Source organism: Jaculus jaculus, chromosome 6 (assembly GCF_020740685.1).
Source record: "Jaculus jaculus isolate mJacJac1 chromosome 6, mJacJac1.mat.Y.cur, whole genome shotgun sequence".
Classification (NCBI taxonomy): Eukaryota; Metazoa; Chordata; class Mammalia; order Rodentia; family Dipodidae; genus Jaculus; species Jaculus jaculus.
The window spans coordinates 38738241-38761496 of record NC_059107.1 but is presented as its reverse complement, the minus strand read 5'-3'; the positions used below and the strand labels follow the sequence as shown (position 1 = coordinate 38761496).

The 23256-nt window shown below is 50.9% G+C and overlaps 2 protein-coding genes across 3 annotated transcripts in view; both read left to right on the top strand.

The window, feature by feature from the left end:
- The window catches only part of Cfap100 (cilia and flagella associated protein 100), a 29495-nt gene extending 6716 nt beyond the window's left edge, over positions 1–22779 (top strand). For both annotated transcript variants that reach the window (XM_045151425.1, XM_045151426.1), the window contains exons 3-17: positions 6948–7028; positions 8448–8548; positions 10423–10615; positions 12091–12158; positions 12244–12407; positions 12685–12765; positions 13412–13593; positions 14127–14168; positions 14241–14361; positions 17039–17087; positions 17225–17376; positions 20225–20360; positions 21101–21306; positions 21769–21862; positions 22550–22779. In XM_045151425.1, the coding sequence (XP_045007360.1) occupies positions 6948–7028; positions 8448–8548; positions 10423–10615; positions 12091–12158; positions 12244–12407; positions 12685–12765; positions 13412–13593; positions 14127–14168; positions 14241–14361; positions 17039–17087; positions 17225–17376; positions 20225–20360; positions 21101–21306; positions 21769–21862; positions 22550–22663 (1784 nt within the window). In that variant the 3' untranslated portion in view covers positions 22664–22779. The remainder of the gene's footprint in view (positions 1–6947; positions 7029–8447; positions 8549–10422; positions 10616–12090; positions 12159–12243; positions 12408–12684; positions 12766–13411; positions 13594–14126; positions 14169–14240; positions 14362–17038; positions 17088–17224; positions 17377–20224; positions 20361–21100; positions 21307–21768; positions 21863–22549) is intronic.
- LOC101595810 (60S ribosomal protein L18-like) lies at positions 3336–3931 on the top strand. The gene has a single exon (XM_045151427.1). The coding sequence runs from the start codon at positions 3365–3367 to the stop codon at positions 3929–3931; it is 567 nt and encodes a 188-aa protein (XP_045007362.1). The 5' UTR covers positions 3336–3364.
- Positions 22780–23256: the final 477 nt, after the last annotated feature.

The window sequence follows — 23256 nt, the reverse complement described above, 5'->3', positions numbered from 1 at the left end:
AGAGACTGGAGTTTTGGATAGTGTTGGGACTGTTAAAGACAGTGGGGACTTTTGAAGTGAGACTGAATGCATTCTGCCTTATGAGATGGCCCTGAACAGAGAGGACAAAGTGGAAGACTATGGCTTAAAAGTAGTATGTGGCCAGGCATGGTGTTGCACACCTTTAGTCCCAGCACTCGGGAGGCAGAGATAGGAGGATTGCCATGAGTAAGAGGCCATATGCAGACATTCCCACTCTATGCTTTTGGATTGAGGACATGTCCACAGATGCCACACCAATACGCATGCTGTCACTCAACTGAGAGCCAGTTCAGAGCCCGGATGTTGCTGTTTTCTGGAATGTTGCAACACACCCTAAGCATGTATTTGCCTGCTCAACCCCTGCATCAAACAAGAGGAACTGTGGCTGGAGGGGAGAGATCAATGTCATGGGCATCTTTTATTTGAATAAATGGTACCTAGAAAGCCTGCATGGATCAGGACCCAAGGTGGTCTGCATGTGTAGGCAAGTCTGAGAAGCAGCAGCTTAAGCATGACCACAGGATCCCACGATGAGCCCATGATGGTCCCTGAGGCTCAGTGGCAGGAGCTCCATGAGATTTCAGGGTCAACTTGGTCCCTTGATGTAGCTCTGGGAACCCCAGTGTTCTCTAAAGGGTGAACCCTCCCTTAATACTTCTGCTCTGGTTCCATTAAGAGTCAGTTAGGGACTGGGAAGATGGCTCAGCAGATAAAACTTGCTTGCAAATACTGCTTGCCTGTGTTGGATTCCCCAGTACCCATGTTAAGCCGGATGCACAAAGTGACACATGAGTCTGAAGTTCATTCACAGTGGCAAGAGGCCCTGGCAGGTGTGCCTCTTTCTCTCTCCATTTCTCAAATAAATAATTTTTTTTTCAAAAACAAAGAGTCAGTTGGCTATGCCTGCGAAGACAGAACCCCAGAAAAGACAGCCATCCTCTTGTTATAAGGAGAATGAAGCTATATGGAGCCCCACCATTAACTCAGAACCCTCCTAATGCTCTGCTCCCTGCACAGTCTCAATTCCAAGACAAGGACCAGGACAGAAATCCAACCTTCTTCTCATGGATACCAGGACATGGAGTTTCCAGAGCACAACGATGCCTGTCCAGCAATAAGACAAGAAGGAAAGTTGGAGAGAAGGCTGGGCCCCAGGAACCCCCTGACAGCAGCTCAGGGGAAAGATGATGGGATGCTCAGCCCTTAAGGCCTGGAAGTTCCCTAAACCTTCCAGTGACTGGGGCCACAGCAGGTTCTCTTCTCTGGTACTTGAACCTCTGTACTCCACCTCATCTCTGCTTCCACCCTTCTCTGGGACTCCATCATCTCTCTGTAAAACTGCAACATAGGGACCAGTATATGAAGCCATTCCCCAGCTGAGCCAAGAACTGAGTCCACAGCCTACTTAGAGCTCCAGATAGGGGGCGTGGCAAGGGCTATGCGCCAATCATGGCAGTCCCTCATTTGCATGAAAGCTGAGTTTGCACCAATCACAGGCCTTCCAGGGCGCCCTCTGTCGGGCAGATCTAGTACTCAGCTGAAAATAGCTGGCCCGCTGGAGGACCATCTCATCTCTGCAGGTGGAGCTTCCCAGCTGCTGGCGACCAGAAGTGTCCAGGACAAGCCAGCCAAAGGCAGCACAGGGAGGGTCATGCATGGGCTACAGCGTCCATGGGAGAGTCCCTACAGGGACATCAGCAGGGCCCGTCAAACATGCTGTGGACACATTTAAAGTTCAGAGAAAGCATGGGAAGGTGTTCATAGTAGACTGGGGGAAGATCTGCCCAGAGTAACAATTCTAATAGCACTGAATGGTGCGTAAGAGGTTCTCCCAACTCCCATTGGTGCTGAACTCCCACCTTGGGGCCTGGGAAAGGGACTCTGACATTCTCAGGGACACCAGAGACCTAGGGATGTTCTCTAGAGCAAGCCAGTGCAGTGTGGGGAGGGTGGGCACTCAGAGCCCCAGTTGAAGTGGTCACAGGAGACCAGGTGAGGGCCACGAAGGGAGACTCAGCTCCCACCATGAAAAAAGAAGCCTGAGAAGTCATCTCATGGCAGTGACTCACCTCAGGAATGCGGAGAAGGTGTCTTGTGGGACAGAGAGGCCCAAGGGTAGTGGGCAAAGAAGGCAGGTCAGCAGGGGGCCTAAGAGGTGACAACCTCCTCTCCATTGTCCCCTGTAGGCAGCTGTACCTTCTGATACCAGGACTTGAATGTCTCCCTCACCCAGGAAATATGTGTTTTAGCTTTTCTTACGGTTTCTTACAGTTGTTTCACAACCACTCAGACTTTCCTGAAATATTCTAAAAGTAGACATGCCTTAAAGACTTTTTAATTTAAAAACAGTGTTAAAAGAGAAGAGAATGCCCTGCAAGGAGCAGATTTGATTAAGTCTGGAAGGTAGGGGGTGGGGGAGCTGTTCCTCAGCTCTCACCAGCCTGTGAGCTGTGCTCTTCAGCCGGTAGAGGTTTCAAGGACCACTGGAAACCACAGCCTTCCTGCAAAACCAGAAGGAGCCAGCAAATGGGCAGGTCACTAGAAGACACATGGTCTCCTTGACACAGGTGAAAACTGAGGTGCTGCTTAGTACCAGTTGGGGTGATGTAATTCTGGAAAGAAATGCAGGTAGCTTCCTGGCTAAACTTGGTGGTGGTGGTTTGAATTAGATGGCCCTCATAAACTCATGTATTTGAATGCTTGGTTTCCTGCTGATGGCAATTTGAGAGGTGGAGCCTTTCTGGAGGAGGTGTGTTGTTGGGGCGGGCTTAAAGGTGTTACAGCCAGCTCCCCTTTGCTAGAGTTTGGCTCACTCTCCTAATGCTGTTCACCATTTACCACCTGCTATGGCAAGGAGGTGATGTCCAACCTCTGCTCTACCATCTTTCCACTGTCGTCATGGAGACTGTAAGCCAAAATAAAGAACTTTCCTCCCATTAGCTTCTTCTGGTCATGTGCTTTGTCCCAGCAATGTTAAGGTAACCACAACATTGGTGGTCCAGAGAAACCATTGCAAAAATTGGAAAATTAAAAAGATGAGCTTGGGCTGGAAAGACAACTTTGTGGTTAAGTCATTTGCCTGTGAAGCCTAAGGACCCATGTTTGTCTCTTTAGATCCTACCTAAGCCAGATGCACAAGATGACACAAGTGTGCAAGGTCACACACGCACACAAGATGGCGCACGTGTCTGGAGTTGATTGCAGTGGCTGAGGGCCCTGGTGTGCCAATTCTCTCTCTCTCTTTTGAATTCTCTCTCTCTCTCTCTCTTGCTCTCTTCTTTCTCTTTCATAAAAAAATACAAAAAGAGCTCTTTCCGTACCTGGCTGAGCAAGAGTCGCCATCATGGGAGTTGACATCCGTCACAACAAGGACCAGAAGGTTCGCTGCAAGAAGCCCAAGAGCCAGGACATCTACCTGTGGTTGTTGGTCAAGCTGTACAGGTTTCTGGCCAGACAAACCAACTCCACCTTCAACCAAGTTGTGCTCAAAAGGTTGTTTATGAGTCGCACAAACCGGCCTCCCTTGTCCCTCTCCCAGATGATTCGGAAAATGAAGCATCCTGGCCGGGAGAACAAAACAGCTGTGGTCGTAGGGACGGTCACAGATGATGTGCATGTTCTAGAGGTGCCCAAGCTGAAGGTGTGTGTGCTGCGTGTCAGCAGCCAGGCCCGCAGCCACATCCTCAAGGCCAGTGGCAAGACCCTCACCTTTGACCAGCTGGCCCTGGAGTCCCCCAAGGGCCGTGGCAATGTGCTGCAATCTGGTCCTCGGAAAGGCCGGGAGGTGTACAGGCATTTTGGCAAGGCCCCAGGAACCCCACACGGCCACACCAAACCTTATGTCCACTCCAAGGGCCAGAAGTTCGAGCATGCTAGAGGACAGTGTGCAAGCCGCAGCTACCAAAACTAACTACCCCATATTTTGTCCTGTTATTAAAACATTTTTGGATGCTGACCAAAAAAAAATACAAAAAAGAAAAAAATATATTGTTTATTGTTCTCATGAGAATAAAATTAGTTTCCTCCGTCAAGTAAATGAATGCAAAGCCTACAAAAAAATTGAGAAATTATAAAAGAGTGAAAAAAATTTCAGAGGGCACCAATGGACTCACTGAGCCAGGTGTGTGTGAGAACTTGTGAGTGAAAGAAAACAAATTTCTACATTTTTTTATTTTAAAAATATTTTATTTGTTTGCAAGGAGAGAGAGAGGGAGAATGAGGATGTGCAAACCAACTCCAGACACATGAGTCACTTTGTGCATTTGTCTTTATGTGGGCACTGGGGAATGGAACCAAGGCCATCAGGCTTTGGTTAAATCGCCTTTAACCACTGAACCATCTCCCCAGTCCTCCAAAAGCCTTTTAAAATTGAGGTTCAAAGCACATAACATGAGAGATGTCTTAACCATGTTAAAATGTTAAGATGCAGAGCTCGGTGGCAGGAAGCCACAGTTCACTCTGCTGTATTCTGCTGCACAGTTATTGCCACTGTCCATCTCCACAAACTTCACGTCTTCACGAATTGTCCCCATCAAGGCCAACTCCCTGCCCCTCCCTGTCCCTCACCGCAACATGAAAGAACCACTCTGCTTTAAAGGAAGAGGAAAGCATTTATTTGTTAGAACACATGCATTCACTTTAAGAGGCAACCTTGACTTATAACATACTCTCTTATCTATGTGCCTTCATGCCTCAGCCTCACCCCCAACCGGGCTATAGCAGGACAGTCCCCTGTTGCCAGGGAAACCCCAGTGCACTTGGGTTTATGACCTTGGGTCTTATCTAGGGCCTCCATAGCTCCTAGCACAGAGACTGGGTCTCATGGAGTAAAGTGCTCCCTCCTCCCCCCAAAAGTTATAACAGCAAGAAATTCTCTTTGTCCTTTGGAAGCTGCAGCTCTTCTCTGTGACTCCTCACCATGCTCTTCTATGATGTGCTAGCCCTCCTCTTACAAACCATTTTCCCCACAGAAAGAATTCAGTCTCAGCATCTCCCTCCCTCCCTTCTCACCCGCCCCCTCTCTCTCCCTAACCAGCCTTTCCCTTCTAGGCAATTTGATTTGACATTTTTCTCAGGCAAGTATGAATAATGCTTGGCCTGGGAACATGAGTTCATATGATCCCAAGCGATAGGATTCTGCCATGAAAGAAGTTATATGAACTTCCATAGCAAGTCATCAATCAGCACAGTGGCCAGATAACTCAGCAGGGCAGCAGGTGTGTGGCTTCAGGCAGGTGGGAGCGCTCTGGCCTTTAGATGTCTCGCAGCGTTCTTAGCTCTAGGGTCTCCCAAGTTCAGCAGTCACAACAGCATTCTTTAGACACAGAGACTAAGAGAAAATGGCTATGTACCTTGAACACCCAATGTGATTTTAAGGGTCCCAGCCTGCGACATTCCTTTTGTCCACAAGCTCAGTGGAGGAGGTGCCATCTGTGGGACCTTACAGGCCTTGTGGGCCACCTGGCACCCTATTGCTCCTCCCTGTCTGTGAAACTGGAGGCTTTTGCATAAAATACCTTTAATTAGAAATACAGGTGCATACCTGTAGCCCAGCACTCAGGAGGCCAGGGCAGGAAGATTGTGTGAGTCTGAGGCCAGCCTGGGCTGCTCAGATGCTTTGTCAAAAACAAACAAGCAGACAGACAGACAAAACTGTTAGAGAGGCCAGGTGAGGGTTTTCAAGGCACCATCACTTTGTGTATGCACATTTCTTTTTCAGTTAAGTACCAAGGCTTTTAGAAGAGTTGACTTGTGTTGGTTTTGGTCAATTTGCTTACTTTTCTTTGTGTTAAATATTTGGTAGCTTCCAATTTTTATAATAAGGTTAATTAAAATTTACTACCAAGAGCTGGGTGTGGTGGCACATGCCTTTAATCCCATCACTCAGGAGGCAGAAGTGGGAGGATCGCCATGAGTTAGGGGCCACACAGAGACTACATTGTGAATTCCAGGTCAGCCTGGGCTAGAGCGAGACTCTACCTCAAAAAACAAAACAAAACAAAACAAAATTACTACCAAGAAAGTTTGCCACATATTCATGAGGAAAGTTAGGAAATGGGAAATTTCAGTGCCCTGTGCTCTAGACTTCTCCACAGGCCTCCTGCACACTGCTGTCTCACCCTGCACACACCCCACACCTGATATGCCCAGCACCCTCTCCCCAAATCCCTCAGGTCCAGATCCAGCCCTGCCTCCCTGCCTCTCCCACCGGCTGGCTGGTTTGGTCTCCAGGGCTCTTTCCCCATGTTGTGGAAAACCTGGACCTGGCACCAGCCCCATCTCTGCTTCTACCTTCCTTGCTTCCATCCAGGGTGCTGGGGACCACATACTATCCCTTTGTCTGTCCCCACAGTTCAGCCTGGCTTTCTCCTGTGCCCCTGGGTGGAGCCTGGGCCTCTAGGCTGCCGTGAATCCTGGTTGGTTTGGGTAGAGGGAACATGCGGCCATATGATACGCCTCCTCCCCTGTGGTGATCGGGTGATCAGGCAGCAGCTCCAGCAGTGACAAGTCACCCGAAGAAAGGCTGTGGGAGTTGACAGCCTTGAGAGGAGGGTGGTCCCAGCCACCTCAGCTTTTCAGGCTTACCACAGGCAGTTGGCATAATTGTTTCTCCAGGCGGAAGGGGTAGAGTTTGGGGTCCTTGACCTGCCTGGGCCTAAGTGCAGGCATCCCTAAAATGCCCTTGCACTGCTGGCAGAGAAAGGTGAAGGGTGAGGATGGAAAAGCAGGCACAAAACAGCCACTGTGTGCTGGCACTGGGTAGTCGTCTCCACGCCCATTTCCTTTACCAGCGTTGCAGGTCATCTCAGCTGTGGACAGGGAGGCCGAAGCCAAGGGCCTTGCTGTGTCCCTGCAGGCAGCTGAGGGTGCCTGACTCTCCCCTGCCTGGCTGCTGTGGTTCATGGTTCTTGCTTGTGTCTTCACAGGGAGCAGCCTGGACTCCTTGATCAACAGCTCTTCTTCAGTCATTGAAGAAAAAACGAAGAAGAAGCCAAAAAAGGGCAAAGGTAATGCTGGAGCTGGGTGGCCAGAGAAGCATTTGGTAGGAAGCAAATGCTCTCCCTCTCCAAAGATGCCCTCAGGCTTAGTCTCTGGGGATAAGGGGAGAGGGGAATTATTTTTTTTAATTATTTATTTATTTATTTGCAAGCAAAGAGAGAGGTCAAGAGAAGAGAGACAGAGAGAGAATGGGCACTCCAGGGCCCTCAGCCACTGTAAACAAACTCCAGACACATGTACCACCATGTGCATCTTGCTTATGTGGGTCCTGGGGAATTGACCCTGGGTCCCTAGGCTTCACAGGCATGCACCTTAACTGCTAAGCCATCTCTCCAGCCCTGGAATGCTTATTTCTATTGAGAATGGATGACAGAACACAGTAGGAACATAGACAGCGGAGGAATTGTCACTCCTAACCCCAAGTAATGGAACGTGAAGTCTGTCTATCCAGGACTCCATGAGCAATACTTCCTGGAAATTATCCAGGTGAACATGTCCTAAGACTTTCTGCTATACTTGACAGGGTTTAATCATATCAAGTACAAAGTTATCTCATGGTCAAGGTTATCTCATGGCCACAGAATAGCTGTTGCAGCTCCAGCCTAATCATGGCTGACTCTGCTAGGAAGAAGGTACAGGAAAGGAGAAAACTGTCTTCTTGCTAACTCAACCCTCGGAAGGAAAGAATTTCCACAGAAGCCCCATCCAGCCATTCCTGCCCACATTCCACTGGCCAAAGCCCATGTGGCTGTCAGTCTCAACACAGAGCTCTTATACTAAGTCCACTGTAGCTTACCTCTCTTCCAGAGCCCTTCATAGCCTCTGCCACCCAGTGGTGCCCTTCTCATTTCTCACAGCTGTCCTGCAGTTTCACACCTAGTTCTAACATTTTAGGGGTGGGGAACCCTGTGTCTAGTATGCTCTTCTGTCTCGACTTCTGGCTTCCTGAGGGTCACAGAAAGCCCCTCTCTGTGTGCTGGAATCTTCAAATCAGTGTGGAGGAGAGGCTCAGTGGGTCTCTCTGCCTGCCTTCCTGGGGCCTCCAGAAACTTAGCTCTGGCCCACCCCCAGGATGCTGGTGCCCATTCTCGGTGCCAACACACCTGAGATGCCCACTGTATCACTTTCTGGCTCTAAGCTTATGTCCTCTCTGAAAGTGGCTTTGCTGAGTCTTTCCACACCAAGACTGAGGGCAAATGCTCAAGGCACGGGACTCTGTGCCCAAGTCTCTTTCAGATGCCCAACAGGAGCCCAGCTCTCCTGAGTTAAACCACAGAGGGACGTTCATGGGGCTGCAGGGTTCAGGAGTGGACTTTTTTCATGGCTGGAACACGTTTGCTATTCGTTCGTGTTGGGTGTTCCCATGCTGGGCTGGGACAAGCTCCTTCCTGGGCCTCCAAGGTAAAGACCACATGCTCCTTCTCCAGGGGCTAAGATCCGTCCTGACCCCTCCATGAACCCTTTCCACATATCGGGAGATATGGATTTCTTCCGGCTCCGAGACCAGGAGCGAATCAAGGCTATTTCAGTGAGTATGGCGGCCCCTTCCCTGCGCTCAGGTAAGCTGTCGCCCCACTCTCCTTTGCAGCAAAGCACCATCCTCAAGTTATTCTCACTCCAGTATAATCCATAGTTCCTTGCTTCCTCTGCAGTCAATGAGGATCTCTGCGTGGCTCTCAGCTCACTCACGTGCCTCACTGACTTCTGCAGACCCACCACTGCTGTTTCCAGGCCTTATTCAGGTGGCCTGCTCAAGCTGCTTTGGCCACTACTACATGGCTTGGCACTGTCCTCTGCATGCAATGCCATCCCCTCCCGACATTCTCCTCTCCTTGTCCATCAAGATTCATCTCAAGTCTCATAGTCTTCCTTCAGGGAGGACTGACTGCTTCAGCCTCATGTGGTCCTTTCTGTTTGGAATCCCAGAGGCCAGATGAGCACACGGATCACACACATACATCCCCTCCTCAGTCTTGGGAGTGAACTACCTTGTCTGCATCCAGCTTACTTCCTCATTCCTTCCTTCCTTCCTTCAAGAGAGCAGCCCTTGCTCCCACAGCCCCCATCACAAGCAAATGCACAGATTACTGTCTATAACTGCTTGGCATGCCCTGGCATGCCACCTCCAGTCTTTCTTCTGGGCTGGCCAGTCAGCCTGTGTGCACTTACTTCAGCTGTTGTCAGGGCAGTGGGATCGCTAGCCAGCATCAGCCAGGCACTGAGGAAAGACATCTCTCAGCCTCTGCATCCAAAACTGGGTCTGTGAGCCACATCCTCCTTGGGAATGAGAGGCTCAGCCAGAGATGGGACAGCATACTCACAGGCTAGGTCCCCAACCTCACATGCTCCCCACCCAGGCAGGTTCCCAACTTCATGCCCTCCCCATCCATTAGGTCCCCCAATTTCATGCTTTCCCCAACCCAGGAAAGTATTCCAATCTTATGCTTTCTCACCCAGTGGGTTCCCTGACCTCATGCCATTTCCACCCAGCTGGTTCCTCCAACCCCACACCCTCCAACCCAGTGGGCCTCCCAACCTTACACTCCTCAATCCCCCAGCTTTACCCTGTCCTCTAAAGCTTCCCAGTGTTTTCCAAGGTTGCCCCATCACCACTGAGGTCTTAGGGGTGCTGTTGTCTTGTTGCAGAGGCTGGATGTTGCATTTGTTGAAGTCATTTGTGGTTCTCAAATATTGAACTCCAGTCTTCAATAGACCCCAGCAGTAAATAGACTGAGTCTGAATGAGAAAATGTCTGTGAAGGACTCACAGAGGGGTGGCCAGAGCACAGACACTCAGGGCTTGGCCAGTGAGGGGAGTTTTAGGCCTTAGATCTGCCTTGGGCAGGGAGCCCCTCCCCTGTCTCCTGCCATCCTGAAGTGGGTCTGATAACCTGAAAGAGGGAGGTACAGGAGGTTCATGGCAGTGGGGTCAGCCTGCTACTGTGACCTTCCACCAACTGACATGGTAACCTGCACAGGGAACCCCCAAAGATCTGAGTTCCCTGCACCCTCTGTCAGTTTAGCAAATTCATGGCCCTCCATAAAAGGTGAACATTGAGGAATTGACTCCAGGCTGACAGGCTTTGTAAAAAGGTGAAATTTGGATTAAGTGACAAGCCATCGTGTAGCCATGCCAACCAGGTCTGTTGATCCAGGTGGTGACTGCTCCCAAGGCCCCATCCCTGGAGGTCATTAGCCTCCTACCCACTCAGCTCAACTTCAACTTGGAGGCTGTGCTCAGGAGCCCAGGACCTCTCCAGGAGCACCTGCAGCCAGGAATGTTCAGTGCAGGGACATGTGCCCACTCCCTGCTGTGTGTGTGCCCCCTTTTCCTCCTGGCACCCAAGCATTGGGGGTATGAGTGTGGGGGGAGCCTGGCCCCATTGACTTTCTACACCCTCAGGACCGTGAGCTAAACAAGACGATGCGGGTGCACCAGAAGATGACCTACTCATACAAAGTGTCAGCCAAGCACACCAGCCTGCTCCGAGAGCTGCAGCTGGAAGAAGAGACAGAGGACGAGGAGCTGAAGGAAGAGGCCCAGAAGCTGTGGAATTTCCGTAACAACACAGCTTGGAAGCTCGCCATGACACGAGGTGCTGCTTCTGACCCCGTGGGTGGGGTCTCAAGACCAGCCACTCCTCCAGCCTGTTTCCCATGGGCTGGGGAAGGTCTTGCCACCACACCTTTGGAAGGGCTCTGTCCTGAAGTGCTGTAGATCCAAGGGTGCGTTGATCACATGGTGTGCCCCTGGCAAATGGAAACTCATGGGCTGTAGGTTCTAACTGTATTCATACAACCAGCTAACTGTGTGTTATGAGCTGTTATTAATTACTCAGCAGGAAATCCCAATCATAGCCCTCCAACTAGAAGACTGAAGATCTGGAATGTATTACAACGTCCTGGTGCACAGAGGATGACAGGGCACTAACTGAGTATAAAGCATAACGGCCTCTGGTCTCTACCTTGATAATGGCCCTGAGCTCACTGGGTGTGTGGTGGGGAGCCCAGTGCCAAGAGTACCATCTCTGCCTGTCCTCCACTCCCCAGTCTTGGAGAAGCAGGTGGCTGGCCAAGGAGGCAGGAACCAGTTGTGGGCAGCAAGATGTCTCACTGTTCTAATCTTGACTGTTGAGAGGAACTGGCTGTGCTTGAGAAGCAAGGGACTTTTCCAAAGTTACCCTTCTGTTCTGTAGAACCGAGCTCCTGGTTCCAACACATCAAGCTGCTCTTTTAGAAAGAGGATCCCAGGGGCTAGGGCAGACAGCCAGGCAATTGTAGGTCCTGCTTATAGTTCCTGGCATTCTGGAGGAAGTCAGGGAACACCCAGAGCTGCTTCTCATGAAGCATAGGAAACTGGCCTTTGACTCCCACATGGGCCTCTTGTCTGCCTCAATACCCTCAACTTGGCTGACACACTGGCACTGTGGACTTAGCTACTGCCCAGCCTGGTCTGGAGCCTTAACGTGCTCCAGGTGGAGAACAAAGTGACCAGTTTCTGTCCCATGCCCCTGCAGGGTTTGGTCAGTGTTAATCTGGCTGGGTAAGATCTAGGAAATTCCAGCACTTCATTTCAAGTCAGAAGGGTACTATAGAAAGAGCAGCACAAGGCCGACGCAGACTCCAAGATGATAAAGTTACTTCTCAGTATTCCCAGCGGGCAAGTTTTCAGAGCCCCTTGGGTACCAAACTCCACAAGATACTGAAGTTCCCTACATACATATGTAACCTGGGTACCCATATTTATTTTAAATCATCTCTATATTTGCATGTTACCAATTTAATATAGCTTCTTTGCAAAAAAGGTGCTACTCTGGCTTATAACAAGGGGAAGTCTGTTTAAGTACAGTGAAGATAAAATTATTCTCTGAATATTTCAATCTGCAGTTGGTTGAGTCTGAACAGAGGGCTGGCTGAATACTGGGGGAACCCTCTATCCTTTTGCTGGCAGCAGGACAAAGTCACTCCTGATCCTGGGCAGGCAGCGGGACTGCCAACCTCCCCTGCAGTGCCCATGTCCCAGCTTGGGCCTGGCCTCTTACCCCTACTCACCTCTGGGCTCTTGTTGCAGAAAAGAACGTGGAGCCCGACAGGCTGGGCAGGTACATAGAGCAGAAGCGGAAGATGTTCCTCCTCCAGGTGGGTCTGAATGCACCCAGGTGAGGGCCTCTAGCTGGGGTCTGGCCCAGGCCAGCGGCTGTGACCCTGTTCTGCTGGCCCGCAGTATACCCTGGAAATGAAACGCAATGAGATCCAGAGGCTGGAGATGCTGGCAATCCGGGAGGAGAACAGGCTGGAGCGGGCGGAAAAGTTCCTGGAGAAGGATGCAGCCTTGTTTGATGAGTTCCTCAAGGAGAACGATCGCAGCTCAGTGCAGGCCTTGAGACTGTGAGCCGGGAGGCCCCTGGTGTCCTTGGGTTTGCTCAGATCTTCAGTCCAGCCCAAGCCCAAGCCAGCGGTCTAGCTTGACCTGGGGCATAGAGCCCGAAGGAGGCTCTAACCCCAACCCTCAGCCATGACCCCTCGCCAGCTCCCTAGCATCCACCTGCAGTCTTGCCCTGAGTCTGGCCCACTCTGCTGGTGCCTCAGACCCAGGGTTTCATCCATCCAATGCCTGCTGGTCTTTCACAGTCCATGACTGGCCTCCTGGTCCCTTGTCCCCCAGGGCTGAGAAGGAGACCAAGATCAAGACAGAGAAGATCAATGAAATTCGTGACATCACCGCTCAGATCGTGAACATCAAAAGGTGAGAGTAGGCGGGCTGGAGGGTAATGGCTTAGCCAGTAACGAGCTTGCCACCTGCATTAAGCCCTGAATTCAGATCCCCAGCACCAGTGTAAATGTGGGGTGTGGTGATGTGCACCTGAAACTCCTGTTCTGAAGAGGGGAAGATGGGTGGATCCCTGTGGCTTGCTTGGCTAGTCTAGCTGCATTGATGGGCTTTGGGCTCAGTGAAAGATCCTGTCTGAATAAATAAGGTAGACAACTGAGGAAGATACCCATCACTCACTTCTGGCCTCTGCAAACACACATGTGCACCCAGACATGCACAGCACACACGTACCAAAGCACACGCGCACGCACATAAGGTAAGGGAGGTCAGAGGGTACCTATAACTGTCACCTCACTGAAGCAAAAGTCAGTCCGGTGCTATGAAGCCCTCTCAGGGACTTAAACCCTGTGGGAGGCTGTGGCCCGTTTCATAGGGTGGGGAGGGGGGTGAGATGAAGCTAAGACTCAGTGACATTCCTGAGGCCACACCACCAGGACGCAGGACTGGGGTGGCTCCAGCTGAGAGAGTGGTGGGCAGGGTCCCCAGGGAAGAGGGCCCTACAGGTTACAGAGGCTCCGGATGAAGGCAGCCTGAATGCCCATCTCCCTCCATGCCCTAGTGAGATCTCCAAATTCGAAGACACTCTGCAGCACTACAAGGTCTACAAGGACTTCCTGTACAAAGTGTCACCCAAGGAGTGGCAGGAGATGCAGGAAGAGAAGCGCTTGGCTGCCAAGAAGTCCAAGGTGATTACCGAGGTCAGCAAGGAGCAAAGCACAGTCTCCTCTGTAGGGGACAAAGGTAAGGGCAAAGAGAAAGGGGTCCGCCCTTAAGGGGGGTTCTTTGCTGGTGGTACAAGGAAAGCCTTGCTCGGCAGGAAGGGGCTCGGCAAGCATGAGGCCCTTTCTACCTCCCTACATTTTATTTATTTATTTTTGTTTATTTATGAGAGAGAGAGAAAAAAAATAGTCAGGGGGAGAGAGAGAGAATGGGTGTGACAGGGCCTTCAGCCACTGCAAAAGAAATCCAGATGTGTGCATCTGGCTTACATGGCTCCTAGGGAACCAAACCTGGGTCCTCTGGCTTTGCAGGCAGGTTCCTTAACAGCTAAGCCATCTCTCCAGCCCTACCTTCCTACCCTCAAGCCCCTAGGTGGTTCAGCCCCAGTGGTCGTATGGGGATGTAGTCTGTCAAGTCAACCCAAGGGCTTAGTTTTCCAAGGGTGTTTCTCCTTTCCTTCCTGGTGGCTCCCTCCCTTCCTCTCAGGTTGAACTGTAGCTTGAAGTTTGGGGCCAGATGAGGCCATCTAGACTCCATCCTTTTGTCTCCTGTAGAAACTGGCGTTAGAAGCAGAACAACCTTATCGTGGACCCGAGGTACGGGCTGCCCCGGGCTGGAGGAGGGTGCCCCCGAGGCCGGGACACATGAGAGCCCCCCGCTTTCCACAGTGGTGCAGAGCAAGAGGTCCGCGAAGCTCCTGCACTTGCGGTTGGGGCAGACCCAGTCCAGCAACCCAAAGTTCCCACAGCGCAGTCAACCCAGCTTGCCCAGCAGGCTGGACACCAGAGTGTGAGTGGCCTTGGGCCCAGGGGAACAAAAGCCACTGAAGGTGCAGGCAGGGTTCCCAGGGACAAAAAATGGGTATTTACCATGACTACAGGGAGAGGGACATGAGAAAGAAGCCATTTAAGGCCATTTTGCAGGGGCCACCACAGGTCCTGGGCTGACCCGGGTAGGACGGCGCCCCCCGCCCCCCACACACCGCAGCGTGACAGCCCGATAAAAGGAGTGGGATTGGGGTCAGATGGGTAGTCTTGCACTGCAAAGCATGTGCTGGGGTCAGTCCTGTCTCTAGGAGATGGCTCACCTGGGAGTGTTAGTAAGGTCCCAGAATACAGAAAAAAAAAAACAAAAAAACAGGAATTAGTCCCCACAGGGACAAAATGATATCCTGATGGTTTTAGTGACACTTTCCTGATGATCAACACAAGCAATTCCCTATCTGCCACGCTGAGCTGTTATGACAATCTGGTTCTGAAGGTTTGGGCTTGGCTGCTTGGCGTCCTCTGTACCCCTGCCTAGTTTGAAAGAGGAATTCCCTCCAGCCATGCCACTTTACCAGTCTCTTCACTCACGATTGATGCATCTGACATTCTGCTTAAGAAACCTTTGTCTGCCCCGCAGGCAACTGACATGTCCTTCCATTTTCCACTGGAAGTTTCAGAGTGCATCAGCCTGGACAAGGGCAGTGGTGGGCAGGAAAGGCTCAAATATCTGCAGCTCCCTCCCATGTCCCATCTTCTATTCCCCTGCTTTAAGACTGCCTGAATTCCATCCTGGGGGCCTGTTCCGGAGCACATGCCACATAGTGTAGTGCCCCTCAGCCACCCAAGTCCTCCCACCTCATGCTCTTTGGGCTGGGAAGTGCCTTAGCTCTAGCTGATCCCAAGCTACCTTTCTTCTGGTGTGATGTCTTGCCCATGGAAAGAGACCAGTCACCAACAATGACCTAGATGTCATGTGTTGACTGTGGCCTGTGGCATCACTGGGAAAACAGAGGCTCTAAGCTTCTCAGCCATTTGTCGGGAGAACCTAGAACGTGGGTCCCTATTACACTGTTCTGCTTTGGCATCCTGGTCCTTGACTCTATTAGCTAGGGCAAGGTTTCTTAACTTCCTTCACTTGGGACTCTTTTTCTTTGAGAATTTTTTATACCATCCCAGGTGTATAGATATATAAAATAGGTATACAAATCAAAAGTTTGCTGCTCATAAATCATAAGGAAATTTACTTTAAAATAATCTCTTAGTATATGTTATATAATTTTGGTTACATTTTATACAATTTTGCTGATTAAAGGCAAAAACAAATCTATATACTAATGAGATGGACATGCTTGTTGACTTCCACATAAATAAATCTTGGTTGGAAATTTGATACTGCAGGATAGAGAGCAGCCTCAGTGACTTCCAGAGTTAAGAGAATGGTGCCATCCATAAACTCATAGTACCAAACGGCAGAAGTATGTTTAGGACCATCTCAGATATTGTCAGAAATTCTGTAGTAGCTGAAAGTAAAAATTCATTTAGTATTTTTTTTTCCAATGAACTTCAACTCAGCAACTCAAATAGCTTATTTATTTATTTATTTATTTATTTTAGGTAGGGTCTCACTCTAGCTCAGACTGGCTTGGAATTCACTATGTAGATCCAAGCTGTCCACAAACTCATGGTCATCCTCCTACCTCTGCCTCCCAAGTGCTGGGCTTAAAGATGTACGCCACTGTGCCTTGCTTCAAATGGCAATTTTAAAATTGAATATTTGACCACAACACAATCCAAAGATAAATGAATATGATACATGCTGAGAAATAACTGAGGAAAACATTAACGGTCTTTATTTTCCATAATTAAGCCACTATGTTTTCCTAAGAACAGAAAACTTCATACGGTAACAATGCTGCAATCCATAATATACAATAGCCTATAATCTGAGCTGGCGTGTTCTAGGCGGGTTTTGTTTGCATGGTGTGGTGTGATGGCAAGGTGCACATGTGTGCTCAGAACCAAGGCTACGGTGAAGTCATGTGGTGAGCCACAGGCGCGTGCTGTCAGAAACAGCTCGAAATGAGTAAGCATTTGACCTCAAATTTTTGCTCGATTACTGTGTGTTCAGAAACCTTTCACTGTTGCTATTTTTTTTTTTGTGATGTCCACATTCAGTAATGTGACCCCCCCCACACACACACCTGAGGTTGTAACCCACAGTTTAAGAACCGGCAAGCTAGGAGACCAGCTTGTTGAATGCAGTTGTGAGCTGCACAGGGTGGCACATCAACCTCTGGAGAGTGGGTGCTCAGGAAGGCACCTCTGGGCCAGCAGTGTCCTGCAGAGCTGCCTCTGAGCTCCCCTCCACATTCCTCCCCTGCAACACAGGTGCCAGAGGTACCCAGTGGTGAGGTGCAAGTCTGGCCAGTGCTTCCTCTCTTGTCATGCTTCTCTTAGGGGAAATCCTTCTTGGTCCTTGATGGGGCTCCTATAGGGACGTTCATGTGTACCCCCCCCTTCAGGTCCTCACAGTCCATGTAGGTTCCTGAGTGCCTCTCAGTAATCTGGGCCTGCTTATATCTGGGTAACTTGCAGGAGGGAAAGATGGGGCAACATGCTCCACTCGCGTCTTCAGATCTCTGTTCACTGCCAGGGTGCCCGGGCTGGTCCCAGGAGCCCTGTGCCCTGTCTGTCCACAGGTCAAGCTCTACGGTCCAGTCACAGGAAGACACAGACAGTGATGGGGAGGTCTGTAGCTGGGTTCTTCCCTCCTCCCCCTCCTCCCACCCCACCCATAACCCACCCTATCCCACCAGGCCCCTTTCTGTACAGCATCCTTCTACCTATGCCTGGCCCAACCCACACTAGCAGCACCACCTCCCCAGGAGCTGGCATTATACTTCACGGAGCCCCAGCAACTGCTGGATGTCTTCACAAAGCTGGAGGAACAGAACCTGTCACTTATCCAGAACACACAAGAAATGGAGGAGACGTTGGAGGAGCTCAACTTGTCTCTGAAAACCACCCAAGTGCGCATGTAGGTTCAAACCTGTGAGGAGCCCTATAGTGTTTCAGTCCCCTTGCATGGGGCCTGAAGCCTCCCATCCCAGTTTTTCTGCCAGGCCCTGGGAGATTGGCCCTATGGGTGAGGTAGAGAGCCACAGTACCCCAGGGTGCTCAAGCAGGCTTGGCAAGGTCAGTTCACTAGCCATGAGGAATGTCCTGGCATGGCAGCAGACCAGCTGGCCCCCACTGCTCGCCTTTCCCCAGGACTGCTAGGATGGACCCCTTGCCTTCCTAGGGGCCCTGGAGCATTGGCAGCACAGGGCAGGAGTGGCTCAGGCTGATCAGGAAAGCACAGTGAAGCAGAGCTGGATGGGTGGGTCCAAGGATAGGTCTTTGGACTCAGAAGAGCTTTTTGGAAGTGGGAGGTGTTTATACCTGCCCAGTGTGGCAGGGCCCCAGGGGCAGTGTGCTGGGCAGTGAGGGAAGGCAGGTGCTGGTCCTGCTCCCTCCTAGAGTCCTCCAGAGACTGTGATCCTGTTGCTAGGTGTGGCCATCAGCCATCCTACTCCAATCTCCTCTGCAGGAATCTCTCCTGGTGTCCAAGGAAGCTAGACATGGCAGGATAAGGCAGGGCCCCCAGCTGAGGCATACCCAGGACATCTAGCAACTCCGCTTACCTGAGTATCTCCTCTGGGCCTATGACCTGCAAGGGTCAGACCAGGCCCTACCTGTGTGGAATTCACATTGTTTGCAGCAGACACAGTGAAAAGACCCACCATTTGACTTAGAGAAAGTGATACATGCTAAAAAGATGAGGTGAAGTGACATGAGAAAGGGAACTGAAGTGAAGGGTGACAGTGGATGAGAGGGGCCAGGCAAGACTCCCAGGAGAAAGCACCAAGTGGTCCAGGACTATCTGGAGGGATGGGAAAATAGAATCCAATGGAACCCTGGGAAGATGGCTGTAAGAACAGAGAACTTGAGCTGGAAGCAACATCCAAAGGGGGAGCCAGGTCCCTGACAATCTGTCTCAGGACTCCACTGTGGCTCATGCTCATGGGCAAGACTGTGCTTCCTGGTCACTGAGGAGTGCCAGGGGCACAGAGGGGCCAGGGAGAGGCAGAGCCTCCCAGAGTCCCAGAGTCTGTAGAGAAAACTGACTCTCCTCCAACAGCCACGTACATGCCCAGGAACCAGTCCTAAGGGCATCCACATTTGGCTTCTGGGGAGGCAGAGCCCATTAATTTGAATACCCTTTCTCAGAAAGAACATATGAAAAACCCAGATTTTGAAATCTATAAAACAAAATCAAATAAGCCCATATCTATTCAAGAAGTTGAATAAAGAGCTGGGGAGGGTAGCTCAGTAGCTAAAGGTCCTTGCTTGCAAAGCCTGAAGGCCCAAGTTTGATTCTGCAGTTCCTATGTAAATCCAGCTGCATAAGGGACACAAGCATCTGGAGTTCATCTGTAGTGATTAGAGGCCCTGGTGTATCCATACTCTCCCTTTCTCTGTCTGTCTCTTTCTGTTGCTCTCAAATTAAAAAAAAAAAAAAAAAGAAGAAGAAGTCAAATAAATAGAAGCCCAGGTCCACTTAGGCTAATGAAGTGCATTGTAAAACACGTTTAGTTTTGATGTATGTATTTATGTAAATACTTACGTGTATTTATTTTTTTATTTTATTTTATTTTTTTGAGATAGGGTCTTACCTTATCTCAGAATGGCCTGTAACCCTCTCTGTAGCCCAGGCAGGCTTCAAATTCATGGCTATCCTCCTACCTCAGCTTTTTGATTCCTGGCACTTACAGGCATGAGCTGTCATACTCAGCCCTACTTAGTAAATTTTATCTTTCCATGTTGACAGCAATTTTGCCCATACTTAGAAGACAAGATATAAACTCTTATGCATGGAAAACTTGAATACATACATCTGTTTTAAGAGGGTTGTGTATCTGCCTGTCCAAGATCTGCATGGACTCTCAGGCAAAGTAGCAAAGAAAACGAGGGGAAATGTTTGCATCCCTATACCATCTGGGCTCTGGGGGCCATGACTATCTGTAGATAGGGTCTGTGTGGTCACAATGAAAGGGTAGTTAGGGGGGAAATGGCAAAGAAGACAGTTCCAGAAAAGTGTCATGAGAATCCAAGTAGAGACAAAAGTAATAAAGAATTCTAAAGCCGGGCATGGTGGTATATGCCTTTAACCCCAGCACTTGGGAGGCAGAGGTAGGAGGATTGCAGTGAGTTCAAGGCCAGCCCGAGACTACATAGTGAATTCCAGGTCAGCCTGGGCCAGAGTGAAACCCCACCTCAAAAAACAAAAAAGAATTCTAAAGCATGCATATTCTCTCTCTTTCTCTCCTTCTCTGTCTCTAATAAATCAATAATAAATCAGAAAAAAATTAAAGAGCTGGAGAGATGGCTTAGCAGTTAAGGCATTTGCCTGCAAAGCCTAAGGATCCAGGTTCTATTCTCCAGGTCCCATGTAAGCCAGATGCACATGGTGGCACATGCATCTGGAGTTCTTTTGCAGTGGATACAGGCATTGGCACACCCATTCTCACTCTTTCTCTCCCCCTGTCCTTCTTTCTGTCTCTAATAAAAAAAAAATCAGAAAAAAAATAATTCTGAAGCAAAGGAGAGAGGGAAATGAAGAATTATGTAGAAATAAAAATGGCTAATTTGGGGGCTGGAAAGATGTCTTAGAGGTTAAACCCTTGCCTGTGAATTAAGGGCATTGCTTCTCCTTTCAACCCTGTCCTGGGAGTCCTGTGGCCAAAAGCCTCCATGGTCCTGGGCCCAAGGACAGGGCTTTGCCTCCTGGGCCTGGTTGAGAGGGGTCACACGGGTCCTGAGTAAATCACGCTGGCCCCTTGCAGGGACAGAGAAGTCAACCAGCTGAAGCAGTGGATCACTACGATGATGATGTCCATCACCAAGGAGGAGGAGACACTGGCTGAGCTGCAGCTCAAAGCCCGTGTCTTCCACTTCGGGGAGTACAAGGGTGACCAGCAGGTAGGCAGGGAGAGGGGTGCTTCCCCCCACTCAGGTTCTGCTTCCCTGGTGTGGCTTGTATCCCCCAGGTATGTTTGCCCATGCCTGTTCAGCTGCCCCTCATGCCTCCCTCATGCCTGTACTTTCCATAAACCTGCTATTGAACTGCATCCTGCAAGGTGTGACTGGGTTTGGCGGGAGTGGGGGGCTTGTCCTTGGGTGGGGCCAGGAGGCCAGAACACACCCATCCTGAAACTTCTTAATTTATTCACTCAGGTGCTCTTTCCAGTACTGCTGAATGCCTTCTGTGTGCCAAGCACCAGGCCAGGGACACATAGGGAGTGAGGAGCAATGAGCAGGCACAGACTCAGCTGGAGTCACTGGGCAGTGCCTAGGCCTGAGGGCCCCCACATGGCAGGAGCTGTCACCTACTTTCTAACTGTTACAACAGGCTCAGAGAAGGAAGTTCATCTGCCCAGGGCCGCAGAGGATGTGTTCCTGTGGGGAGCTGGGGCCAGGAGTGGGCTTGTCAAGGCAGCTGGGGGGGAGAGGATGGAACACAAGACTTGGGACATGAGATGAGCCAGTGGCTGACCATAGGGACTCTAGGGTTACTGTGGCTAAGAAAAATACAACCATTCCCTGAGTCCCCACTGTGGTTGCTCCACCCTGGTTGGCAGGCCATGGCTGCTGGTGTGGGCAGAGGTGTTGTTGGGGTGGGCACATGTCATGGCCACACTGCTGATTCCCCCCACCCCCAGGACAAGCTGCTAGAGTCTCTGAACTTCAAGGTGCTGGATGTGTACCGGCGCTGTGCAGGCACACAGCAGGAAGCTAACCTGGGCACGGTGCAAATGCTGAGTGTGGTAGAGCACCAGCTGGGTGAGCTGCTGGAGAACCTGGAGCGTGTGCCCCAGGTCAAGATCGAGCAGGCTGAGAAGGCCAAGGAGAGGGAGCGGCGCATTAGGTGAGGCTGTGTGCCTACCCTGGAGTTCTACAGCCCTGACTTGGGCCCAGGGCATTCTGGCCAGAGCCCACCCCCACAGCACTCCTGTCTGGGTACCCAGGGTACAAGTCTGTCTCTCCAAAGCACAGGGCCATCTCCTCTGGCTCCTCGGAGCCTGCTCCAGGATCAATGCCCTAGCTGGGTGCTGAGTTGTTACAGGTACCCACAGGGTTGTCAGAACATGGGCCAGCACCCTAGCTGTGGGTCTTGGGAAATGTGCTTTTTAGGGAGTGTGCTCCTAACTTAGGTCACCCCTAAGGCCAAATGCTGTCTGCCCTCCTCTTGGCCTGGGCTATCCTGTCCAGAGCCAACATGAAAGGCAGAGGTGGGAATTTTCTCAAGTGATGGAAGACATGGCCTGAGCTGGGGCCGGAATGGGAGGCAGGTTCTCTCCCAGACCCTGGACATGGCTCTTGTTCCCAGGATGCGGGAAGAGAAGGCCAAGATGCAAAAGCTGTTGCAGGAAGAGCGTCTACAGCGGGCCCGGGCTCGGGCCCAGGCTGACATCAAGAGGAAGGTAAGCAGCTGGGCGTGGTGGCGCATGCCTTCAATCCCAGCACCTGGAGGCAGAGATAGGAGGATCGCTATGAGTTCAAGGCCACCCTGACACTACATAGTGAATTCCAGGTCAGCCTGGACTAAGCCTGTGGTGGAGGCTCCAGACGGTGGAGCTTGTCTCCATAGCCAGGCACTCCCAGCACCCTGGTCCTAGGGCTCTCTTGCCCAGGACTCACCTCCTCCAGGATACCCTGCCTTTAACCCTCTCCCAGGTGTAGGCATTCAGCTTAGAGTTGTCACCAATAAGCAGCCCTGGCAGACTGCCACTCCATTCACCATCCAGAGCCTTAGACTAAGCTTGCTACCTGTTGCTAAGGCCCTGCCTACACAGAATATGGTCCTGGAGACAGGGGAGCTGATGGGCTTTCTGTTAAACACATCACCCACACTGACACTGGGGAAGGGCAAACACTGCAGGGCTCCCTGGCATTTCCTAGCCTGTGGGTTCAGGTCTCACTGCTTAAAAGCGTGCTCCACGGAGCATGGATGGTGGCTACGGGCTGGCCCACACTCCAGCTGTCTTGTGTCTGGCTTGCCTGGCCTGTCTGCATGACCAGAGCTGACCAAGCTCCTTGGCATGGCACGTGGGCACCATAGCCAGTAGCCAGCACAGCTCACCCCCTCACCCACTCATTTACCTCTGCAGCGAGGCAGGAGGCTGATGTGCCGCTCCCGCCCCCCGGTTATTAAAGCAAAGGAGACATCGAAGCTTGGCATGGTGGACAAGGACAATGAGGAGATGCTCTTCTTCTTCACTTAGCAGGCTGAGCTGCCTGAGGGCTTGGGCAGTTAGCTGAGGAGGCAGGGATCGGACTGGATCTGAGGGAACCCTAACTCTACTCTCATGGTCTCCTGTCAGCTTCCTTACAGGAAATAAATTCATATCTCTTGGGAGTCTGGATGGCCTGTTTTAGAAAGTAGCCTGTTACTCATTCTTGGCACCCCTCTTTAGTCATTTAACCCTAAGCATGCACCCAAAGGAAGGAGCATAACTTTGCTTAAAAAAATTTTTTTTGAGAGAGAGAATTGGCGTGTCAGGGCCTCAGCCACTGCAATCGAACTTGAGACATCTGTATCACCTAGTGGGCATGTGCAACCCTGCACTTGCTCAACTTTGTGTGTCTGGCTTCAATGGGATTTGGATAGTCAAACATGGGTCCTTACAATGCACAGGCAAGCCCCTTAACTGCTGAGCCCTCTCTCCAGCCCAGAAGGAGCACTATTTTAGCTTTCATGTGGAGCAGCTGCTTGGGGAGAAGCTGAAGCTTGTCCCCATGGGAGACTGTGTGGGGCCAATGCCAGGAGACAAGAGCCAGCAGGTGACAGGGTTATGACTACCACCTGAAGAGGAAA

Coding starts and splice junctions, on each gene's coding strand:
- LOC101595810 (XM_045151427.1), top strand. CDS start 3,365: ATGGGAGTTGACATCCGTCACAACAAGGACCAGAAGGTTCGCTGCAAG.